The sequence below is a fragment of the Filicampus tigris genome, chromosome 4 (assembly GCF_054856515.1).
Source record: "Filicampus tigris isolate MCC_2025a chromosome 4, RoL_Ftig_1.0, whole genome shotgun sequence".
In the NCBI taxonomy this organism is placed as follows: Eukaryota; Metazoa; Chordata; class Actinopteri; order Syngnathiformes; family Syngnathidae; genus Filicampus; species Filicampus tigris.
This window is the reverse complement of record NC_141220.1, coordinates 26,507,321-26,533,710: the sequence shown is the minus strand read 5'-3', so window position 1 is coordinate 26,533,710 and position 26,390 is coordinate 26,507,321. Positions and strand designations below refer to the sequence as shown.

The window sequence follows — 26,390 nt, the reverse complement described above, 5'->3', positions numbered from 1 at the left end:
GGCCCACGGTATAGCAAAACTTGGAACAAGCCGCTAATTGCTAATTACAAGCCCCTACCCGCTGGTGGCTGGCTGTCTTGTCCGGGGGCTTTTACGTCAAGTTCGCCATGAAAAAACAGTCCAACCCAGTCCAGACCAACCTGAACTGGCTTAAACCTACAGGCCATAGGTTCCCAAAGGAGAATCCCACATTCACGGACCAGTAGTCACTGTAGAGCTAGAACTTCACCTAACACTGCAAATTGGTTGTTTTTACAAGTCAATATGCAGTGGTTACGCACTAGATCCAATGCCCTAAACTTTAAGGCTTAAAGCTTGTAAGACTTTTGAGTTTGGACAAAAATGTCAGGAAAAATATCTAATCAATACTAACACCGATGGACAATTTAGAATGTTCAATGAACCTAAAATGCACGATTTCTGAATGTGTAAGGAAGCCGGAGTACATGGATAAAGCCACGCAAGAATGGGGAGAACATCTGGTCACAAAGTCCACACAGGAAGGCCAAATCTGAGATTCGAACCCCAATCCACAGAACTGTGAGGCAGAAATGCAAACCTGTTGAACACCATGCTGCCGCTGTTATCACAAATAATTACTAAATCAATATTACACTGTTTTACAAGTACAGTATATCTACAACTTCCACAGCCTATTTAAGTGGCACTAGTTCCTGTCTAGTTAATGGGATTCACGGCAAACACCTTTATTGGTCTACATGAATGGAGGGCTAACATAGCTAGCTGCTAGTTCAACACATTAAGAGCACTAGGAAGGATTAATGTCATGATATAATCTTTGGAACAAGATAGCAAATACACAATATGCACAAACTAAATGCGCTACAGATAAATATAAAACTACCGGTAGATGTATTTGAGACCACACTTTTTGCCTTGATTAAGCGTTAGCATGAGCCGTGCAACATTTTTAGTAATTTACCTTATATAACAACCGTCTATACATACAACTTGCCTTAAACGTGGTCCAAATGTTCATGTCATTCACTGAGTGGAAACGGTATGCATTTGCACTTTTTAAACGCATACTCGTGATAGAACGGGATTGCTCTAAGTAGCATATCAGTGACATTGTCGAACAAGTCGCCACACTCTTACTGCAGTACTACGCTAACTAGCTTAATAGAGTTCACGTTTACCTTTTCAAATTACGATTTAAAAAACAACATTTTGGCTCTGTTTCAATATTTTTTTTTCCACACAAAGATATCCCCAGCACTACTTCAGGTGGCATTAGCTTTGGGGCACTCCATTCCAATCTGACCTGTCACTGATTAGGCTGTGGAATAAACAAACCTTTAAATAATAGGATGAGAGCTGCATTTGGAGAGCGGCCGGGGAGATGTCTGTCACAATTTGGGAGGCTTTCGAAACACTCCCTTGGCCCATAAATCTTCCCCGAGAGATTATAGGGATGTGAAGTCGGGGATGCCCCCAAGATTCCAAATATTCTTGTGGATCATTCTTTGTGAGTGTCATCATTCATCTCCCGCTCGAGTGCGTCAACGGCAGCATGAGTCTCCGCGAGCTGAAGGGTGTACTTCCTGCACGAGCCTTTGTTGTTTTCCTTCCTAATCGGCCAGATTTGAAATGTGTTTTTTCATATTTGATGCTGTATCAACTAACCTTATTGGAACGTAGTCATTTGGAGGAAGTTTGTACGATGGAACTTAGAATATCAAACAGAATACATTCTGGGAAGCTACGGATGGATTTGTTTGTATTTACAATATATATTTTTACGAAAGAAAAAACTAAGATAAACTGATATGGTTAAATAACTAGCAATCGACCATATTTGCCAGTCAGAAGTGTGTCAACTTCCATTAAAAATAAAGATCCACAGAAGATAATGTGTGTCTGGTCTGTGGGCCTTGAATGTGAGACCAGCGCGTAAGATGCTCACTGAACTGTTTGTTTTGTTTGTTTGTTTCGCCCCCCAGATCGTCACGACTTGAACGCGCCGACCCAATACGATGCCTCAAGGCATGCCAGCCCAACGACGTCGCCTGCATCTTGGATGACACGCACTCTGTGTCCCACACCTTCATCTCTCTGCCCACCTTCAGAGAGTTTACGAGGCCCGAGGGTACGTACTGCTCCCACTTTTAATCATTGGTTTAAGGCTCGCCACACACCGAGCGATGCAGCCTAACGTGACTGAACTGTCGCGCAGCCTGCAGGGTTTTGCAACTAGTTTCCACGAGTAGATTCAGATTGAGATGATTCTACACGGTGTAAAAAAAAAGTTTAAAAATGATTGTTAAATGTCGCTTAGGGTTCTTTTTATTTTAGTGTTAGTGTACATCCGTATAGAAGGTCAAACAGTATTTTGAAAATTGTAGTTTACTTAGTGACCTTTTTTTTTTTTATCTTGCACTCGACAAAAACTCCATGTAATATAAAAACCTAGAAACTCTAACTAGTATAAAGTCAGAATAGAAACTAATACTAAAACTGAACTCAAACGAAGGATGGAAACTAACACAGTCTAAAAAACAATTAAAACTAACTATCCACAATTGTGCAAGATGTTCTTGGTAATCAACGGCTGATCACAATAAGTAACAAAGAAAACATGCTTTTGTGATCTTGTTACTCGGCATACTATCATAGCGATTTTAACATTTTAAACCAACACAAAGCTTGTGTCACTGTCATCAGGACTAATATTATTTATGTATTTATTCATTTATTTTGTCCCTGACCGCCAATCATGAAAGCACTTTGCTCCAAAGTCATTGCTTCATAATGCTTGGGCATGCGTAGTTGCGTTCCATGCCATCTTGGCTTGAAAAAAGTCACCAATGCAATCACTGGCATAGCAAGTCAGCCAGCAATTGGCCCGCATGTGGACTCTGTTTATGAGTATGTTAACATGAGAGGGAGACTTGTCATTGCTCATAAAGCACAAGTGGGGCTGTGCTGGCGGCCTTTCGAGCCTTCTTGTGACCTTTCAGTAATAGACCAAAATGCTTTTTTTTTTTATTTTTTGCACATGTGTGTGTTTTCTGGCCACAGAGATCGTTTTCCTAAGAACCACTGTGCCGGCTTATGGCTCCTACCGCTTGGGCAGCTACGACGTCAAGTTCAACATCCTGGACGGCAACGTGGACAACGCCTTTGACATTATCAAGCGTGTGGAGAATGGACTTTATGTGGGTGAGTGACACATTTTGGATGCACTCGCGTTGGCTTGTATGCATTTACAGGCGAATTGCCAAAGTGGAACACAATGAGGTAGGTGTGTGACTTCTAAATTGTTCTGGTTTCAAAACATTTTTCCCATGGAAATAAACATGGCGTAATAAAAGCAGTGATCTCCCATACTAATCTCCCCGTACTCGAGTGTTACTATTCAGCTATTCACATTTCTCCAGAGGAACCTATCCCCCAGCTGCCATTTGCTGAAAAACTGATGATACTGAGCAGTTTTGGAATCTTAGTCTATCATTCATTGAAAATTTAAATCATTATTACAGAATAGCCTTAAACTCACCGTACACTTCCTTTTTCTATTTCTTTCAAGTATCGTTCAGACTGAAATAAGGCAATTGGCATTTAACAGCTTAGGCGCTCGTTTTTCTTGGATCAGGTTTGCGAATTGCCGCCTGGAGAGGTTTTCCTGCAGTTCAGCACCAGTTTCAGAAGCTTTTTGGCCATCACACTGCTCCAACACAAAAGTGATTTAAACTGAATTTGGTACGGGTGTAAGGCATTACTACGCTCTGAAGTATCCACTGAAATGAGCTTTTGTTGATGTTGAGTTCCAGTTGCAACCCTTTGGATAGACTTTCCCTGGCTTTGCACAAACACCTGCGCCAGGGGTTTGGTGTTTTCATCAGTGTTGGCAGGTATCAGGTCTTCGGCTGCTCGGTTTGCTCAAGAACAGATCCCGTTTAAAGAAACGTGCCATTGAAAGTGTAACTGTCCTTTGCGATGGAGCAGTGTGACAGCCATCAAGCTTCTCAAACTGGTGCTGAACTGCAGTCGGGAAGAGAAAAATTTGTTGGCGTGTCAACTGACGGGCCATGGGCATGGAAATGATATGCTTACCACGAAAAAGCCAAAGAAGCAAAACAATTTATTTACTCTCCTTACTTACTCCTAAGTCCTTTAGTTGCTGTAGTTTACGGCTCGAAGATTGGACCTCTTTTGGAATGTTTCCAGTGTATTTTCTTGAAACCAAAGTATCGTATGCTTATTGAGAAGGGACAAAAGCAAACTTGACTTGAAGTACATGTGACAGCGGTCATTACGGTCGCCGCAGTACGCCGGCATCATGCAACTGTCATCATGGTCGCGTGGCCATCGGAGACTTGTCCTCATGGCTGGCGGAGCGAGTAAAAGGCCCCTTTCTGTGTCTCACCAAATACTTAGCATAACAGCCCCGTGGTTAGAATGGAGCAAGATTTAATGTAGTTCATCATTCCTCACCATTTTGCAAAACTATTCCTTAAACCATATAAATACGTACTGGGATAATGTATTGTATTGCACATTTGATATTCATTTTAGATGCGCTTTAAGGATGTTGTGTTGGTGGAGAAAGCGCTCATTCTTTCTTTTGCCATCTGTTAAAGCGAGCCGTGGCCTCTTAAGGACGAAGTTGCTGCGAGGCCAAGGATGACACATTGCTAGGAACATTGTTTGTTTTGCTTTGTGCGCTCAGTTGCAGGCCCTGGGTAGTGGAAGGCCTTCCTCCCCTTGATGGATGGATGGAGGGATGGCCTGTCAGCATGCACATCTGTCTTGAGAGAATGTGACTGGTTCAGGCTCTATTGTGGCTGCACACAACTATGTATGTGTCTTGTACACTTGTGAAGAAACAGATGTGCGCTAACTGGCTCAAGACAGAGCCCCGTATTACCAGCGTTGAAGTACGTTTCGCTCCACGGCTCCCCCTGCAGTCATTGTGATGAACTCTGTGATCCTTTAGGGCCACCGTACATTAAGCTGAACGTTTGGCAACGCAGACGTGAGCCACATGAACTTTTAATTGTGCCCACGTAGATATGTGATATAAGCGGTCAGTCTGAGAATGGAAAAGAAAAAGAAAAAAAAAAAACAGCTTCCATCCCAACCTAAAACCTGTGAGCTACTGTATGCCGCCGCCTACAGATTTAAGTATTGTTTACAAGCCTATGAAATTTGAATGATTAAAAAAATAATCACCTAGTATATAAATTGACGCTTCAAAATGGTGAAAAATCCATCCGTTCCCTGCTCTTAGAAGCTGCGGGCATGTCCACTGAATGCGCTGAAACCTTGCCCTGCTCAAATGTCACCTGTCAATCAAATTCTACTCATCTTTTTAATGCCGACACATCCTTACATGTTTGAGCCGCAAAAATATTTCCACATAAAAGCCTCTGGTGACTGGATTATATCCAACTGTGTCATTGCGCGGCTTTTTTATCTTGCTACGAGAAGCGCTATCTAGCGGCTAGCTCACGGGCTAACGGGCCTCCACGTCGTCCAATAGGCTGTCACCACCTCACTCGTGTGTTGTGTCGGTCTTAACACGATAGAGATATTTCAGTGAAAATAACATCTTACTAAACACAACAGCACGTACGGCTCGTGTTATGGCTCACACTCACAGCTCACAGACATTGTAACACATACTTCCTGCAATATAACCCCCGCAATACTTTGGGTTTCGACATATTCCTCAAGCCCGAATAGCACAAAAAATACTTAATACCTGGGAAGTGAAATAGCGACACCGATGTATTCTGTACATCGTGGCATCCAGGGAAGATGCATGTTAGAGTATAAGCATAGCTAGCTAGCTATAACATACAGCGGTGGTAGAAATGAGCCAAATAATTACAACTAAGCAACTGGCAATTTTTGATCCAAGTGCATTACGAGGCCATGCCCCCCCCCAAAAAAATCTGGAAAACTGAAATGGTGCCCGCTATCAAGTTCTACAGTCGGCCTTTGCACATTTTTGCATCAATTATCTTCAAATATGTATAACATACATTCAAAGTAAATCTCTGATTTCACTTAGAATCTTAAACCCGATGGCTTTCGCTACTTCCAAGTTGTGTTTTTCCTCAAAATATTGGGTAACATTCTAAATATGATAACTTTGGGTCATTTCACTTTAGAAGTTCCACTGTTTGTTCAAACAAGAGCTGCAAGTCTCTTGAAGGCATTGCCTCTTGGGGATGTGATCATCCCTGCTGGTGGTTTACATTTGTTGCAACGCGAAAGATTCCTATTCAGTGGAGAAAAAAGAAATGTGCAAAAGAAGTAATCCTGGGCACTTAGCTTCATGTGGTTGGATGTATTGTTCAGTTTCCCCCAGGCGAGGCCTCAGCGTCTCGCCGAACATTAGAGCCCTTAAAGTGACGACCACATGAAAGGCCTGTTTGTGCGGGGGCCCCTGTCGGACGCTTATTGGACGCAGCTCTCGCATGTTGACAACAGTTGCCCATCACGAAAAATCGAATGGATGTTGCTTTGATTTTGCGAGCTGGCACTTTGGAGCGCAGATGTTGCGGGGTTACGTAAGCAGAGTATGAGACTCATTGGCGTGTCACTTAAGGAAGCTCAGTTTCCACTATCTCCTGTGTCTCGTTGGGATGCGGAGCGTTGCAGACATTGAGGCTCCACTAATGAACAAGTGCATGAAATCAAGCTCACTTTGACCGTTATTTTTGGATCCTTCTTTGTTTCTAAACGGGACAAAGGAGGCAATTAGGAATTGCCAGGATTCATTGCTAACATAAAACGCAGCTTTTCAAAGGCTTCGATTGGCTGTCGGTCTTTTCTGTTCTGCTCGCTTGCTTAAAACAAGTCAGCTGCACGCAGGCGTTGGGATGTCAGCGCTGCAGCGGCGCTCTTTCTGAGCTCGCCGTCATCCATCACTGGCTCTCCCGGCGCTGTCGCTTTGGGATGACGACACTGACATCTGTACAAACACAAAAGGCCCTTCAGCTTTTAGAAACACTTACCGACCCCCATGACGACCGCGGTCTAGGAGTCGACCACACAAAAACCATTCAGGTGAACACAATGTTTATCCACCTAAAAAGAACTGCAATGTAGGCTACTGTATGTGAGGTTACTTTAGGTGAATTGCAATATACAGTAGCGGGGGAACGCTGGATTAGCGGGATTATGTCAAGCAACGATGTTATTTTCTTTGCGTGAGGCAGGTGGATATTTATCGATCTTTTTTTTTATTTCTTTTTAACTTCAGCGGGACAATTGGATAAAGTCAGCAAAGGCCTGATGATCAGATGTAAAAGGTTAAACTGAGAGATTATTTTACGATGTGGGGTACGTTAAAATCATTGCTCCTCCCCGATCTGTTTGGAAAAGAGTCAAGGTTGAATTTTGCTGAATATTTACAATTGCGAAATCGTATTTGTGTGGTCAACACCAAGTTGGGCCGAGACGCGGACTCCATGATTTGGAAATGGAACGATGGCCAATTTACGTAGTGAGACCAGAAGGTTTGTGCTGTCGCCGGACACAAATAGAGGAGCATCTGATTGTGATGTACGTTTGTAAAAGTCGTCTCCGAAGAGAACGACCGTTAGCAGTTAGCCTAGCTTCTTCTACTACTATAATTGTATCGTCATTGTATCTTCCAGCAGTCTGGATGTCCTGTGGCACAATGCTGCCTCTCACAGGTCAGTCTTGGTAATACAACCTATTATAGATGGAGATACATATGTGGTGCGGTGTGTTGGTCACCTTTAGTGCACCACACCCCACAAGAGCCCTTTCCTTGTCTTAAAAATCAGTTAAGATGTAAAAATGTTTGTACCGTGAATCATTTACTATGGATGGTCAAATCAACGCAATACTCCAAAAAAAACCCCACAATTTTCTTTTCACTTCTGTTAAATCATTTGGCCTCGATCGAGGTCTGACCTGTTAGCTGTCGCTTTTACGCTCCGCTATTGCCTTGTTTCTACGCTCATCTATTCCGGTCTGTAAGATCATTCCTACTGCCAAGATCCCTGGCTTGTCATACTTGGAAAGAGAAACAGTGAAGGAAGGCATTATTCATACTAACAGTGGATTAGGAGCATGTTTGCACAGAGTTGATGATGGGATGATTGACAGTAAGTGGTTAGCCACCCTTGACCTCCCCGTGAGGCCCCCTACAATAACTCTGTGAGGGGCCTTCGTAGCTCACAGAGAGGGCAGTAAACCACACAGACACACCTGAGCTCCCACTAATCCTACCCTCATTGGGACCAGTTGCTCCAGTTGCCGAGTAAAAATAGAAGCCAAGGAGCCCCCCACAGAGCAGTATTTGGACACACTGTACAGCATAAGCACATATTTAAGCACTGCCTGCAAGATACGCATAACAATAGTCAGGATGTTACGCTGCCTGAGAACGACAGTATTTAATACTCAACTGTGCAGATGGAGGGCTTATACGCGTAGACGGCGCAGCAGCGCTCGAGCGTAAAAAACGGGCGCATCCTGATTTGCGTGCCCGTGGCGAGCCTTGTTTCGTCTCTTTGGGAATTTGGCAGACCGCGCCTGACAATTTGGTGGTTGAAATATTATGCCTGCTGGAGCCACGTCTAACTATTGACACATATAGTCTAACACAACTTTGGTGAATTTGATCGGGACAAAGGCAGAATGATTCTGAGCTCTGCTGACATGTATTTATATGTTTTTACTAGTGCTGTCAAATGATTAAAAAAGTGTAACTAATTAATCACAAAATGTTTCCTTAATCACGATTAATCATATTTTTCAACTACAGATTTTTACAAAGCTTGGAACCGATATTTGCGTGACTAAAATCTTGGAATTAATATGGAAACAAATTAAAAGTATATTTTGATTCAAAGACTGTTCTGACTGTTATCAAATTTAAATGAATCTCCACAGTTAACACTTTAACTTTGACAGCCCTGATTTTTACATATATTTTTTGAATAAGTTGCTCTCCGCTACTTTTACACCTGTCGCCAGCAGCGTGCACAACTAGCAATATAGTGAACGCAATTTGGAAACTTAGTAAAAGATCGCAATTTCAGTAAATCAGGCCCACCAACAGCACGTGCAATCTGTTAGCATGAACGCGCAATTTAGTGCGGCTATTTGGGATCTTCGTAAGTCAGGCCCTCGGTGTTCATTCTTCATTTCAGGATTGGGCCATTGAGCCTCTTTCCCTCAGAGAATTGGCTCCCTAAGTGGAGTCCCGCGGCACCCAGCTGTCATGTATGATGGTTTAGTGTCTTACACAGAATGTCTTACATACATTTTGGGGATCAGTGTCCCTCTCAAGTTCCGGCCAAGTATTCTTTCAGCTAGATTTTATCCATCAATCAAAGTTTTGTGGAGGGTCATTTGCACAGGACAAGTCCATTTTCATCCTCTTCATCATGCGTGAACTTAAGCAAAGCCAAACAGGGGGGTTTAGTCATCTCTGGAATGACTCCTCTTCATGAGTAATTATTTGTAATGGAAGGGCTTGTACGTCTCATTACTCAACCGCTGTCTTTTATTTATTTTTATTTTTTTTAAATGCAGGACATTTCAAATCTTGGAAGAGACAATGCAACGTTTGTCCTCCTCTGGGGCAAAAACGGCACTGCACATTTATCAAGCCACAGCAAAATTCCCTTCATTTTTGCAACGCAAGTGGGAACGTACAAGTGCGGTTTTCGTACGCTATGCAGAGATGAAACGGGGTTAGCCATGCGGCGGCGGCGCTGGCGGCCAGCAAAACGGACAGTGAGGCGAATGAAAGGGGAGGCGGACAGTTTGTCTCTGTGCAGGTAGTCGGCAGCGTCCGGTGGAATGTGAGCCTCCTGTGTGAGACATGACTACTTCAGAGCGGCTGGAAATTGCGGCGCAGACTCGCGGCCGCTCCGATGAGGAGTCGAGGACAGCCGCGGAGATAAGGCGCAGTAACTCGAGCCCTGGGGGATGTCATTTTGGCATGAATCGTGACAAGGAAGCGGCCGGCCCACCAGAGAGCGCCAAGCTATTAAGGAATAACCTGTCTGCCTAAATGGAGATTAGCACTGGGCCCTATCGTCCCAACAAGGCAGCCTTTAAGAACAAGACAAGGCCTCTCTTGGGTGGTCCCCTGACTTCAGTGTATAGATGAAGTGATAAAGCAGATACTTGCATTCAATGTAGTCTTTTAAAGGGACACATCATTCACAGCATGGGTAACTTATCAGGTGCGTTTTTCTTATTTATTTCACACTCTTTGTAAATCCATTCTTTGGCACAGAAGTCAAACTATTCAAGTTATAGTAAATGACTAACACCGCTGTTTCTTCTATTGTAAGCAGTGGCACACTTTATTAGAGTTATTCTAATAAGAGCCAATATGAGAAATTTAAGAAAAAAAATCGCTTTGCATTGATGTACAGATAATGTGAGAAAACGTTAATTTGTTTATGAAACCACGTCCGAGTTTTGGTGTAGGTGGTCTTAACGCGATTTTGGTGAATTTGATCAGGGCACAGGCAGACAAATTCTGATTCCGTGTGGTCATTGACCCACGATTGGGCGGAAAGCAGTCTCCGTGTGATCACTTCATTATATCTGTGATCAACCAAACCAATTTTACATCATCCGTCTGTGGAGGTCTACTTACAGTTCCTTAGAAACGTACTTTGCTTGCGTCAACCTGCTATTTTGACTATGAAAACTCCTAACACTATGAAACTATTATTATTTGGATATGGGGGCAACAATATACTCTTTTGTATGTTTGCGAATGTTCAATTTTCTTTGTCGAGTCGTAATGCATGACACGTCTCTTGTACTAGATCTAATCAGATGGTGCTATTGTAGCTTATATTGAGGCCAGTCAAGCGTGTACATTTCTGGGGACATAGTAGAGGCATTGATGATATAAGGATTGAACCATGCAGTTAAGTCAAATTTTCACCTCATCACCACGTTGTCGAGTCTATTTTTGCTCTTCACTTGAGGGTCTTTGCTTTTCCAAAGGTCACTTGCAGTGGTACAAAAGTTGCGGTCAAACATAATGATGCGTGTTTTATCATCTCAGCTGCTGCAGCCCACAAGTGCCAAGAAAAGAAGCGAGCGATTCCCCACTCGGCTACGTTTGGGTGACGTCATTCCCTAGTGAGCAATGCTGTCCAAAAGTGACACACGGGCCATTTGAGAGATCTGTAACTCTGACTCACGTTCAATTGAGCTGAAAATATCACACCGCATACACCAGCCTTTCAAAATAAAAAAAAATAATAATAAAAAAATCCCGCCTCCTCTTTGGAGTGGTCGTGTTTGGCCAGCTTGACCTTCCAGTCTGTCCATGTAGTAATTGACTGCACTACGAACCCATCCCTAAGGGCTTACTATGCTAAGCCTTCCATTGCTTTGACATCTTGACTGCTGCACAGGAGTAGTCCAAAATACATCCCGGTTCGGTTGTGGCTGAAGAACGGCCCAAAGAACGCTCCCCGTTGCTGTATCTGCATTCCAGAAACTTGTATACCACTTGGATGCCCTTCGATTGTTCCCTCACAGTGAACAAGCACTTGCACCTTGACCAGAAGCCAAAGTATCTGGAAACGAACATGTTCATCGGGAATTCGTTACGGTGCTTTACATTGGCCCCATTTTTCTGTCATTCGAACATCACAATGTTAAAAAACTAACAATACTAAACCTGAACCGTGACCCTACCATGAACACGAAGACTCAAACCCTAAGCATCAACCTAACTCACCCCACTTTGGCACTTTTACTAACCCGAAACCCTAACTTCAACACCTATTTCCTATGGGCTAGGGTGCACCCGAATTGCAACTCCCGAACTCTAACCCTAACCCCGATCCCATTCACCTTTACAACATGACAATTCACAGTATCCTTTTAACTAACCCCTAACCTTAAGTCTCATACCTAACACTACACCTCAACTAGAATCTTTTCTGCCAATATTAAATCCTAACTTGAACCACCTTTAATGCACTGTACTTCACTAAAAATATTATCTTAATTTTGTAAAATCAATTTTAGAGAGCGTCTTCTTTGTTTTTGTGTATTAGTGGAAGACGCAGCAGCTCATTTCAGTGAAGCTTTAAGGACTTGAGTAGGGGTCCATAAGGACACCGACCCTAGACTACAAAAAAGCAGAAAAGTATTTTAGGACAACTGTTCATTATGCGATGTGGCCTAACGCGACTGGACTGTTGTTCAGCGTGCGGGGTTCAGCAACTTGTTTTTATGAGTAGCCGACTGTTGGTAACAAGTTTGGCCGCAATTTGAAATTTCAGAATAGCAGATGAACAGATGTAATGGCCAATCAAAAATGCCATGTGGTAACACATGCACAGATATACAGCCATGGAAAAATATTAAGAGACTGCCATGTTTCCTTCAATTTCTTGTTCATTTTAATGTCTGGCGCCACGAAAAGTGTATCAAGTGACGCAAAAGAAAACATGGAATGCCTAAAAGCACAATTTTTGGCAGTCCAATGCCGTATCTATTGATGCAAGAACTTGTGAAGTGATTTTGGTTATTATCAAGAAAACCTTAGGAAAAGGTCTTGATCAGCTCTGAAATTCAACTCAGTGTTGTAAGTTCAGTGGCATTTGTTAGAGTCACTCTGTGTGCAGCGGGCCTTAGTCTTATGGATTGCTTATGGGGTTTTGCAGTTTTGTCGTAAGGGAGTAAGGCCTTGAAGCTGTGTTTAGACCACACACACAAGCCGCATTTGTAGAACATTTACCAAATATGAATGCAGTTGGAAATTTACGGAAAGAATATTACTCGATTGAAATGAGACTTGAGGGGCATCTTCATTAAGTGCTTTCTGCACAGACTCTTCCCAACCATGACATTGCGTGCCTCGAGCGGCTTACATGGCTGACAATTTTCTGGATCACCATTTGATATCTTATTCCATGTCGGTGGAAGTTTTTTTGAAATGTATTTATTTCTTTTTTTTCACAAATGGTGCTGACGCTTTGGAAACAACAAAATCTCAGTCCTGCTCCACTCGCGCCACTGTCACCACGGCAACGTCATCCCAAAACAGCAAAACACGGGGGCAACCCTGGTAGGAATTGGCCCCATTCCACACGCCTCACACAGCTTATCATGACAATCTTCTGCAACCTTCTGAGTGCCCACGGACCGCCCCCCCCCCCCCCCCCCACCTACCCCAAAAGGACCAGTGAGCGAAAGTGACAGAGTGGTAGAGACAGCAGTTCCGCTAGCTTTCCCTCTCTTCCAGTTCAAGATGGATCCCCGGAGGAGTGCCTCCGCAGCTGTATCGCATGACTGCGACCGCTCCCCTCCGTCACACACACATGGGACTCATTTACCCTGGTGGGCCACAGAGATGCTGCCCCCCTCGGGAAGAGAAGAGAGGGGAAGAGGAGAAGGGAGGAGAATTAGTGTGTGATGGCTTCTGCTGTCATGCCGCGCCAGTCACATCATATTACGATGCTTTGTGGTACAGTAATACAGTAATCCCCGCATAATTGTGATTCACTTTTTTTCCCCCTGTAGTACCTATCCACATCTATGGGTGGAAAAACTCTCTTATTGGTGTCTTTCGTGCTCTAAGATGCCACAAGATAGTGCCAAAGCCTTGTCTTGACGGGAAAGTAGTAGGGCTCAGGAAACGACCAATCATGGCTCAGCTTCAGAAAACAGGTGAGCCGTGATTGGTCGTTACCTTAGCCCAGAGCAACTGTGATGTCATTTTCAGTTGACAGAAAGTGGCAAAATGGCCGCCCCCTGAGATGGCTACAAACGGGTGGATTGACTAGGGTAGGCGCATAGAACATATTGTAAAGAAAATTTGGGGGTTGACTTCCCCTTTAAAAACAAAAATGCAACTATCGCAAAAATGTGCTCGGGAAAAAAAAATGTAAAGACATTTTTTAAATCAGCTGACAAAATATGTTTAGGGTGTCCCTAAAAGTCATTAAAAAAAAAGTGATGTACTGTTACCCACCCCCCCCCCCCCCGACTCCTCAGTCCCAACACCACCCACGTTGCCTTTCCTTCTCTTTTCCTCGTGGCCTGGAAGCTCCATTTTCAGCATGGATGGTCCAAACCACGTCAGTCTCGCCCACACTTACTTGCTCTCCAAACTCCAATCCAGGGAAAAATCAAATAAATCAAGATGGCTTCCCCAGTCGACACTTGTCATCGACATTTGAAATGCGTGAAATACGAGTCTTCCAAAGCAAAGTAGCGCAACCTCTTCCCTCCATAAACAACAACACAGCTTCTTTGAAGGTCCATTTAATTCATTGGTACCACCTACTTTGTCAGAACACCTCCACCATTGTAATGTTTAACTACTATGCAAGTACATTTTGTAACATTGCAAGATTATATTTGGAATACTATAACCTTTGACGATATTGCAAATGTATTCTCACAACCTTACGACATGCATTGTCCTTTGTTCTCGAGAAATTGTTTTCTCTCGTAACAATGCAACTTTATTCTTCTATGATTCTAGTTGTATTTAGGTAACTGCAACCTTTTTCTTGTAACTTACTTTATTCTTATAACATTGCATTTTTTTTTCTCACATTATTCCGACTTTATTTTCGTGCTTTTACAACTAGTTGCTTCATGTTTAAACACAATGCAAAACAGCATAACGGGCTAATGAAATTAGCATTGCAGTAGTTTTAACCCTTCAAGCAGTAGTTGTAACCATCTTAGTGTATTTGTTTTGTATGTTATGTTGCTAACGGGTGTTGCTAATTGGCACTCGCTACAAGCACTGCGATGCTTGAATGGGACGCCTGTTTTCATTTGTTGTTTTTTGTTTCTATCAGTCCGTATACATTTGTATACAGTATATAGCCATATTTACAGTTGGTGTGTGTGCATGTGTGTATGTATTTATTATACTGCCACTTGGTGACCAAGCCGCACACACTAAAAGGAGAGGCATAATTCCAACTCACTTATCAGGGTCCAAAAATATTATATTCTGTACAATGTGTTTAATTGTTATTGTTGAAGTACAATACTGCAGACAATGCTACTTATCTCATTAGAAATGTTTTTTGGGGGGCTGCAATTTATTAATGGCTGTTCAATCCAATCAATAGGGAAAGATGATGATGGTGTCACCGGAACAAGTTATACTTTTAAGTCAAGTATATACTTCTTGGAATATTTTTGTTTGGTGATGTTTGTCTAACATAAAATATGTGCCTTTGTTCAATTAACGTTGGGATAACACTGCTCTACAAAATGTGATATTATGGTAAGACTTCCCATCTGTGTTTTACCTTTTTTTTTTTTTTTAACCTGTATTTGTCTGTTCTAGGTGTCGTCCGGCAGGTGAAGCCGCTGATTGGCCCGTTGACGACCATACTGAAACTGACCATGCGCAACTTGACAGCCCAGGGCGACTCGGGTCAGAACATCATCAATGTTTATGTCTTTGTGTCAGAGTTCTGGTTCTGAGAGCTCCCCTCCCTCAGTTGATTTGCTGTCAACACTGAATACATTGCTAATGCTAAACGTATCAATGCTTAGGTCAGTGTTGGAGCGGAAGGGAGTTTCAAGCTTTTCATTGCTTGTGACAGTTTCTGAGTTGAAAAGCTACCAGAAGCCACGCTTTGGTTTGATGACACGCTCAGCCTGAGTCGCACTTCTGTGTTACATCTGGCAAAACTGAGCAACAGAAGATGAAAGTTTATGCTATCAAAATGAAATGAGAGTCTTGACGAGTGAGAGATCCAGAACTTTAAAAAAACCAACACAATGTGCATGTTTTTGGAACGCTGTTAATGTTACATGATACGCTTTGTTTTTCCTAACATTCACATTCCCTTTTGATGCAATTTTTTTTCTACAGAATAAACACTATTTTACATACAGTTTTGCCTCTATTATTAATCAATCGCGTTGCTGTTCAGATTTCAAAACTTAAGATTAGATTTCAAATGGGGATGTCCCGATCACGCTTTTTTGGCACCCGAGTCCGAGTCTTTTGTTTTAAGTATCTGCCGATACTGAGTCCCAATCCAAAACCTCAACAATGCATTAAGAAAAAGAGAAGAGCGTGCGTTAAGAAAAAAAAGAGCAAGCATCCAATTTTTTTCAAATAAATATAGAACTATACACACATCTTGTATTATATGGACCATTCCACCAAATCAGAGCCAGTTTCTTTTTGGAATACTCTCAAAATGAACTCAAAGTTCTATATTTTTTTCCTCTTTTTTTAAGCACAATATTTGATGATACACATATTGAACAACTTACTGTGGATTGGTTCATCTCAGAACTTGTTTTATGTCAGTTTTTTTGTCTTGAAACTCTTATTGGGTTTTAGCCATAACATTTACGCTAATTGAATGCTAACTTTAACCTTTAACTTTTACCACACTACAACATGCATGTTAGAGCAAATTGAAGAATCAAAATTGTCTATACTGTATGTGTGAATGGTTGTTGACCTGCGATTGGTTGGCAAACATTTTAGAATTGATCCCGACTTTTTCCCCAAAGTCAGCGGGGAAAGGATCCAGCTCACTCGCAACTGATAACGAAAAGGGGTAGAAAATGGATGGAGGGATGTACTGTGAAATTCTTCCACGAAAATACCACTCTCTTGGCGATATGTTGCACACACTTCAAGGTCTTCGTTATTACTTCCATCCTTCTTCTTCTCTTACAAGAAGAATTCTAGTTTCAAACGAATAATACGAACAAATCCGTGTGGTGCCTTGGGAATGGCTTAACATTTGAGAACTTTACAGCTTGTGCAATAGTCAGAATTACGACAACAGGAAACTTGATTACGATCGTTCAGACGTGTCAATATTAGCCAACAAACAGAAACATGCAAACAGTGCTATCTCGGGCCCAGTTGGCTTTTTATTTCCAGCGGTCTGCGGAACGTCAGTTTCCATGGTGACATTTGGAACATTCTGTTTGCTTTGGCACCAAGTGATATCTGCCCACCACTGAAGAGGTGGCTCAACAGCTTGGCCTCCGAACGCCCTCGCCGTGGCCGTAAGAAGCATCCGGACGAGATAGTCGAAGCGTGCATGCGGATTCAAACCCCGAACCTCACAACCGTGAAGCAGATCATGCTAACAGCTTTTCCGGGTAAGGCTTTTTTTGCGAGGGATGAGAAACGAGGTGGCTGCAGATGTAGCGGGAAAGCACATTTCTAATTACGCTGATCAGTGAAGCGGAAGTCCTTTTCTAGCCGTCGAAGATCAGACGCAGCAGCCTAATGACGAGGGCTGTAATCATTACTGCGGCCAAAGCTTGCCCACGCTTCAAAGACAATAGAGGGGAGGCGCGTGCATCCCGACCTGCGCGGCCATCAGCTGTGATGGATTTTAGGACTCTTCTGAAGAGGCTTAGCCTCCTCGAAGGAAATGGGAGGGCGACGGGTCAGCTCTGTGGTCTCTACATGAAAGAGGGTCTGAAAAGCCGCATTATTTGATACTGTATGTTGCGACGATCCGAAGACGGAAACGAGGAAAAGACACTTGAGTTAACTTCAAGTGTAAATCCATAAACTAAACTTCTTTTAATGAACTCCAATTAGGCTTAATCCTTTTCTATTGCTTCTGCTAATTTACAAGCGACGGGGTTTTACAAATTTTGCCACAATGCTTGTTTGTTGTGTTTACTTTATAAACTACAGAGATTTTTATTTTGCTTTATTCCAATTGTGGTGTACACCCTGGTCGTCAGCCAATTGCAGCCCACAAGCAGTTCAAGTAAGCATTCGCACTCACATTTGGATAATTTAGAGCCTCTGGAGAAAATTCATGCAAGCATGGGTAGAACAGGAAGTCACAGATGAGATTCAAACCCTGAACCTCCCAACTGTGAAGCAGACATGCTAACAGCTAGCTCTCCATGCCGCACCGAGTTGACATCATAACCTCTTCATTTATTAGTTGCAATCGAAGAATAGCTTACAATGGGCATCAAGGGGGAAATTCCAGTTTTACTGGAGAAAAGCGTACCGTAGCAACACACTACAACGATACCATCAAGAATGAACACTAAAAATTAAAAATATCTATGCGCATATTTAAAACACAGTGACAGCGTGAGGAGAAGTACTGTATGTCACAAACTGTACGTACGGTATGTATTCATACCATATATAAAGATAAGTTGAGGACAGTATGTATTACAGTCTACAGTTACATTTTTCATTTTCTGCAAATAAATGCTTTAAAATACAGATTTGTATAGTGGAGTTATGTTGTCAGTAGTTTATAGAAAACAAACAAAAATGTTAATTTACGCAAACATACAAAACATATACACTACCTATAAAAAGCAAAAGCGGAGAAACTGATAATTTTGCTGAGTCTCTTAAATATTCCTATAGTGCAGAATGCGAAGCATTTCATAATGCAACAATACAGAGAATGCTGGCAGCTTTTTTTTGTTCTATGATGACAGTTAGCGGCTGCAGTTGACTATCGCCCAGTCTACGTGGGGTAAAACTGAGCAAGCTCGGATTCTGGATGGATTCGACCGAGGGGGGTTCAATCCTGAGTGAGCAAACATCTCCAGTCGGATATTTCATCCCGAGCCAGGAGCGAGCTGGTCTGCTCTAACTCAACTCCAATTGGGCCTGATGAGTCGTTCTATGGCTGGAGGAACGGCCCTTGTTTGCAATGGTGGTCAGGCCTCCTGGTACTGAGGATCTGGGGGCTGACGGTCGTCCTCCCCCAGCCATGGCCCCAAGACTGACGACCTCCTGACTCCTATTTCCTGGCTTCCTACTCCTAGTTTCACCACAACACGGCACAGAAAACAAGCAGCCCTTATAATGTGTTACGAGTTTCTTCCCATCCCTTCGATCCTTCTACTGGGTTAACGCTGGGTAATTACGATTTAGACCAGGTGTCCGTTTAGTTTAAGTTTCATGTGGCTATAAGAGATGATAATAAGTATTATTATCATAATTATTGTGCATTTTTTAAAGTTTGATACAATAGCGGGTTACTTATGTAGTGACTGCAATAGTTGCAGATCAACCCATATGTCGTTTTGCAGTATGGCGCCGAGGTTTCTTCCACTTACTTTCATGTTGTTGTTTTTTTTTCAACATTTAACCAAGTGGAAATACTGACGTTTCCTCAGACAATTTACAGTACTATTTACGGAACCCTGACACATCCACACATGCACAACTACAGGCTGGTACTAAAACCTGCCAGTTCTATCCACCTCCCAGTTGTTGCTGTTGTTTTTTTTATATTATTTATACGTCATTAAAATAATCCAATGAGGTCACATCCAATCTGTCTAATTTATATCCTTTTATTTTCTTTCATGCAGTTTACTTACAATCTGAAAACTGTAGACGTGAGATTTATCAGTTTGACCGGTTCGCACTAAATTCTCCAAAGCAGCAACAGCAACGAGGCTTCCCGCAAACGGAGAATTAGATGTGGGACAGCGTCAGCGCAAGCTAGTGACAACTGCGTTTAACACAACATGATGGGAGAAGCAAGTCTTGTGAGTTAAACTTCCAGTTGGTCACAGTTTTCAGCTAATCCCGTTTACAAACGGCTCTCAAAATTCAGGCCTTCATAGGTCCACTTCTACACTTGAGCAATCCTCTTTCCAACAACAGGGAAATTAGATTTTGATGCTTTACCATGGCCTACTTTGGATCTGATATTTTTGATTTGGTATTTTCGTTCAATCACATATAGCTGAACGAGTAAAACAAAACATTTAACCTGAAAAGTACAAATCAAGCCTTATTTGTATTGTGTACACTATTCCACTGAAAAGCAATTTACCAAAAAGTTTACAAAGTGACATTTTGCTCGAGTCCAACAGATGGCAGACCTATACAGCACAATTCAATACCAACCAGCACCTTGAACAATGCCTTCTTCCGAGCTGCTACCTCGTGAATACTACTATACTGTAACAAAAGGTTGCCAAAACATCTAAACAAGGACAACTTCATTTCTGAGGCAAAAACTAACCTCCCAAATGTTCCAACCAGAATCAGACAGTAAAATCTGAATTTATTAAGATAGCTTTCCAAAATAGCACCACATCTCATAAGATGGGAACTCAAGAATTTGTAGAAAAAAAAGAAAAAAGAAAAAGTCTGTTTGACATAAATGCTGCCGTGATCCAGGGGTTCTAAACTGCCTGTATGATGCAGAACCCTTGTTGAGGTTTAGGTTGACAGACACCAAAAGGAGGGAGGGGAAAAAAACACACAAAGCACACAAGTGTGTCCTCCCATAACTTATACATTTGAAAAGTAACCATTTACAGTCATTACTGAGTGAGCTCAGCCTCTTGCCAGAGTACACAGTGGATCAGTCCTACTCGGTAATATGGAGCTGAGGTGTACTCATGAAAATTCAGTGTGCAGTGGCTCCGTTTGTAATGCTCATATGGATGCATACCACGGCGAAACACATCCAACCACATGTCACACAACATGATGGGCACCTAAATCGCTGTATGGCCATTCACTTGTCACTATTTGGGTCCTCAAGGAAGAAAAGCATATTGTTTATTCAGGGGGGGTGCGGGTGGGGGGGACGACACATGCAATGAGTCACCGTCAAATTAAAATATGGCCGCATAAAAAACTTCAATAAAAAGCAATGTTTGTTGGAAAAGAGAGGCTAGCCATTTTTGAATGTTTATCATGATTTTGTTTTGACTTTTTTATTGCCACATGTTCCCTATTTAATGCATTTCAAAACGGCATTAAAGCAACAATGTGTGGGAATTTGACCTTAAAATAACAGACTTGAAATGATGTGACACTTCACTGGCTTGTAATAAGGAAAATTCTGTGTCATTACGTTGGCGATCTCAGATCACCTTTTGCACTCGGTTATGGTACTGGCGGACCAGCCAGGACACCTTTGAGGTTAGTGTCTGTTTTAATCACTTGCCTGATGCAAACAACACTCATTACTTATAGTCACTGCAAAGTGAAAACAAATGTCTTTAAATTTTACACTGCAGAGAATAGTGTTGTTAACAACCCTTCCAAATTTGAATGACTAAAAAAAATCAGGTAGCAAAAACGAGGCTTCCAAATAAGGGAGGGGAAAAAACGAATCAAGCCATTCTCTCTTCTGTCAAAAAATGTCAACTGTCAATCAAATACCAGTCCAACAACCTGGAAAACGGATGCTACTTTGTCTAGCATCTTCCTCATATTTACACATAACTACATGTTTGAGCTGTGAAAATCCGTCTTTGGAATTACCCTCGAAAACCGGACGTTTTTGCAGAAATTCAACACCTACAAAATAATTAATCTCAGCCCACAAAGACGGTTTTCCTTACATAACTAACCCCCAACACACCATTTGCGCTTTCATTGTTCCGGCATTTGCTGTGTCTGCAAAGTGAGCACACATAACGTCACGATCACCCCTCAGCGTGGACACCTTGAGCACAATTGTTTTGACTTCTCTAAGCAGTCTAATAAGGAGATCTAAAAAGCTCATTTTTATTATACACCTCTGCAAATAGATTAGCACCTTGCATGCACACCTTACGTTGAACTTTCTCCATATCAGTGGATGTATTTTCTAATTGCTCACTCTAGTTTCTGCCTTTGTCGGAGCAATACATCAAGGTGTCACTTGCCATCGTATTAGCAGGGTAACACAAAGTGGGGATTGGTTAATGGTTACCATAGCGATGCCACTTACATGTGTTGACTTTAGCAGCCTCCTTTGAGAGCATAAACCTAGTGGGTCCACTCCAAGAACACATGGCTCGCATTGTCCATAGAAAAAAACCCAAAACAATTTCATTATGACTTCTCCCGTGTGTATGAAATATTTTTCTGAGGAACCCCCTTGTAATCCGAACACATTTAAAGTTCTTGTAAAATGAAATAACTTCCAAATTTGACACAAAACAGAGAAGCGTTTTGTTAACACTGTTTCGAGGCGCTCTAAAAAAGACATTCCCGTGCGGAATCCTGATCCACGGTAGGGTTTTTTGCTCCTTGCTTTTTTGCCGTTCTCTCTGTGACGTGAGCGCACTTACAGTTGACATTGAGGTGCTCTAATGCGGCCACGTCAATGCAAAACCCCGGTCCACAAGCTGGCTGTCACTTTAAGTACGTATCATTTTTGATCATCGATTAATAATTGAGATGTAGTCTAATTTTAAATTCTCCAAATCGTCAGTTTCAGCCTCTCATCAGTAATTTTTCAACGATCGCTGTAGTCCTCTAAGCATACTTATCTTTTTGTTGAAATAAATCATGTGTAAACGTTTTCTTTTCCAATATCGACATTTTTAACTTTTTAAGGACCAAACCAACAACTGAATCTTTCTGCGCTATCAATTTGGTGAAAATGATAAATGATACGACATAATAAAAATTTGCTCAGCTCGCAGATCCCTGGGGATTCCACGGACCCAAGTTTGAGAACCACTGCACTAACTAGATCAAGACATCTCGATGTTCGTCCTATTAGTGTGACGTTCATAGGGACTCCTGCTGTGTCTTACCAGCTTGTTGCGGTAAGGATCCAAGCAGATGCTTCCGATAAGACGGTTAAGCCGGGTGAGGCTCTGGAAGCCATTGATCTTTGGGCTCCAACTTGACAAAGGGGTTACGCTCTTTCCCTTCACCCTCCTTCCTTGTTTCGCCTTTGTTGTGGTCACAGGGACAATCGGTCACAGCCTTGTCCCTTGATTCAAAACGCTATTAAAGGCAGGATCCAGTTACTGAGAGTGGAGGGAAGGGCATCTATAGGGGAAATTGACTTCAGAAAATATTTTCATATACATTGTCCCAATCACTTACAACACTGCAGAGACTGTGAAGAAATTAGCTGTAACTTGATGATGGCACCTTAGATCACTTCCAGATAATATTTGGCAACTGGGCCTTCAATAAAGATTCGTCAGACTTAAGCCACTTTTGAATTCCACTAACAGAATGGAGTTACTCTATAAAAGGTTTAGGGACCATCAATTCTATACAAAAATGCAACATAAGAGCACGTACTGTGGCCATGTATTTCATCTGGAGCAATACAGAATCACCTAATAATGTGGCAAAAAACTAAATAAAATAAACCATACTCAACAGAGATGTTTATTATAAATTTAGATAATGTGTGCAGATTACTGCAGACTTGTTTTGTTAGTCAAACTTGACACTCAACCTGACTCTTATGGCCAACATGCATGTTTATGGAGTATAGGCGGACGCCGGGAATACCGGGTGGAAACCCACACAAGCACAGGTAGAACATTTTAACTCCACACAGGAAATCCTGAGATATTCGAACTCCGATCTTCAAAATTTTGAGGCAGATGTGCCAACCACTAATCTACCATATTGCCCCAGGTGGATGATATTTCTTTCTCACACGACTCATTCCTGTGAACTGCTGTCATTCCCCTCCGATTAAAAAATATGCATCTGCCGCAATTGTTTGCGCTGTAATAAAACTCAGGCCTTTTGGTATTTCTTGGATTCCTGAGTGATGACGCCGCACTTTGCTTTTTAGAGCTTGCGGCTGTCCGCCGTGGAAAATGTAGCTCGCCGAAAAACTACCGTAGCTGTTTTTCGTTCGGGTGTCTGCGGGATGAAATGAAGAATAATAGGAGTCTCGCCGATGATGTTCGCCTTGCCACAATTAGGAGCAGACCCGCTGCGTCCTGGGGAAGGCGCAAGATGGAGAGAAGCAGCCTCTGCCATCGCCTATGAGACGTGACAATGAGAGCGAAGGATTCCAGCCCAGAAAATGTCATTTTAATGGCCTATATTGTTCTGTCTCATTCATCATACACATTCTTTCTTTATTGTAGTAGATCCATTAGATCCAGTTGCCCCTCTTCACCCTTTCTGCATTTGTCCACAGCTCACACTGCACTATACTCAACCATGCTGAAGTGCATACAGTTAAGCCTTCTCAATATTGCGCTTCAGGGATTTTTTTTTTTTTTGGAAATTCTTTTTTGGAAGGCACCTATCTGCACAACAATACATTTTTCATGGATTTTTACACCTTTCTAAATGAATGTAAATACTGTACAATTGTGGTTGACAAACTTATAAACCGAGCACTACCTCATAAAACACTTCCCTCTCCATCTACCACCATTCGGACCAACGTTAAAATAAAGTAGTGTAGTAGTTTTCTTCAAATCGGCACACAGGTTTTATTCCTCAAAAGTACATACCATGCTTGGTTGTTTTTAGGTTCATAACTATTATCCATGCTAAAATTGCTACTTTATTACTTTATACATTAGCTGGAAAGGTACTTAAAAGTTGTATGATAGCTAAACTTTGAGGGATGCATTCATTCTGCATCCATAATTTCTTAAGTGGAAAAAATTAATTAGTATGAATTGGTGGTCGACTGGTTAGCACGTCCGCCTCACAGTTCAGAGGTCGTGGGTTCGATCCCGGCCCCGGCCTCCCGGTGTGGAGTTTGCATGTTCTCCCCGTGCCGAGGTCGATTAGACACTCTAAATTGCCCCTAGGTGTGAGTGTGGATGTTTGCTTGTCTCTGTGTGCCCTGCGATTGGCTGGCAACCAATTCAGGGTGTTACCCGCCTACTGCCCGAAGACAGCTGGGATAGGCTCCAGCACGCCCCGCGACCCTTGTGAGGATAAGCGGTATCGATAATGGATGGATGGATGGATGAATTGGTGGAATGGATTGCGCACATTTCACCCATGGATAAGTCTCAAATATGGTTCTTTGAACAATAGACGCCTACGTCGCCATCATATTTATGCTAGCAAGGCAGCCATATTGTGATAGGAACGGTCGTCCGTCATTTCAAGCTCGTGAAACTAATCAGACGTTGACATGGATGGCTATGGTTGGCTTCAATTGCACAAGGAGCTCCACATGTGCCTGTGATCTCATCCCACCAGACTGTCAAAGTTGTGCGTTTAATTAATCACTTAAGCTTGGGCACTGCATGCAATGCAGCCAATGGGTTATTCCTTTCATGCTTCCCGACCGGCCACAGGGGTGATGAGGCTAAAAGTAATTCATGTCACAGAGCATCCCTGTAATACCGCTTGGAAAGCATCAGCGCACATTCCACATTAGCACCAGTGTGGGAAGTAACCAAGTAAAATCATTTTATTACTGAACTTGAGGATGTTTTTCAATTATTTGAGTATTTTCCTGAGAACATTTTACTTTTACTCCCTACATTTGAAAATAGAGCTGTACTCTACTCCTTTCTTTGTCAAAATAAGCTTGTTATTTTTTTCAAAGCCATAAATTGAGAGAAGTAAAGTCAACCGCAGTCGAGATGATGATTGATGGAGGTCTTGGGGCTTTACAAGGCAGGAACAAAAAAATCAGGGGCAGCAGCAACATGGTGGGATGTGAGCCAGGGAGCATTCATGACTGTTGATGTCCCTCAACTCATTGAACAAGCCAGACATTTTCAGACGGGGCTACACAGTTGCAGATTGGTATCATCAGACAGCATGTGCAGTCATCTAACACCATGAAAATGAAGTACAAATGAACAAAATATCAGTCTCAAGATTGGAATGAAATGCAGTGAAGCATACACCTGTCTTTTTACAAGCACAAAGAAAATGACCTTGTTACGCTTGCCAAGGGAGCTAATCTAAGATTCCTGACTCCAGATCCATTTCTTCTCTCTGTAGATTTGGCATGGCTTGTTTTGTGATTCAGGGCTTGTGTTTTTTTCTGTTTGGTGTCTGGAACCTCTTTCTGGAGTTTTAGTCTGTCTGAAATATTGTGAACGGACTATTGTCTTGAGATTCAGGACTCATTTTTCCTCTGCTTTGCATCCTGAAGAGCTTTCTGGAGCGTTGGTTTGTCTTGGACAGTGTCTTGAGATTCAGGACTTTGGTTTCATTGTTGTCTGTCCTGAGGCTTTACCTGGGGTTTTGGGCTATTGTCTTGAGATTCAGGACGAATGTTTCACTGCTTTGTGTGCTGAAGATCTTTCTGTAGCGTTAGTCTGCCCTGGACATTGTCTTGAGAGTCAGGACTAATGTTTCTCTGCTTTGTGTCCCGAAGCTGTCTCTGTAATTTTGGTCTGTCCCCGACATTGTCTTGAGTCAGGACTAATGTTTTTCTGCTTTGTGTTCTGAAGCACTTTCTGGAGCATCGGTCTCTCCTGGACAGTATTATGAGATACAGGGCTAATGATTATCTGCTTTTGTGTCTGAAATTGTTTCTGGTACTTTGGTCTGTCCTGGAAATTATCTTGAGATTCAGGATTTATGTGTGTGTCCATTTCGTTCCGAAACTCTTCTTTCCAAAATCTCAAAGAGAACAGTTACTCTGAGACATTTCACTCCAATTCTATGAGTCACTGCCTTGAAAAAGTATGTAATTTAAAAGGTGTGTTACATGAAGTATGTTATTTAGGATGAC

At 42.3% G+C, this 26,390-nt stretch overlaps 2 protein-coding genes across 3 annotated transcripts in view; one reads left to right on the top strand and one right to left on the bottom strand.

Moving 5' to 3' along the window:
- The window catches only part of fbln1 (fibulin 1), a 37,734-nt gene extending 21,862 nt beyond the window's left edge, over positions 1-15,872 (top strand). Inside the window, exons 15-17 of the mRNA XM_086028111.1 lie at positions 1,965-2,110; positions 3,043-3,183; positions 15,317-15,872. Coding sequence (XP_085884237.1) covers positions 1,965-2,110; positions 3,043-3,183; positions 15,317-15,456 — 427 coding nt within the window. The 3' untranslated portion in view covers positions 15,457-15,872. The remainder of the gene's footprint in view (positions 1-1,964; positions 2,111-3,042; positions 3,184-15,316) is intronic.
- The window catches only part of slc6a13 (solute carrier family 6 member 13), a 121,860-nt gene that overhangs the window by 46,244 nt on the left and 49,226 nt on the right, over positions 1-26,390 (bottom strand). The window lies entirely within an intron of this gene.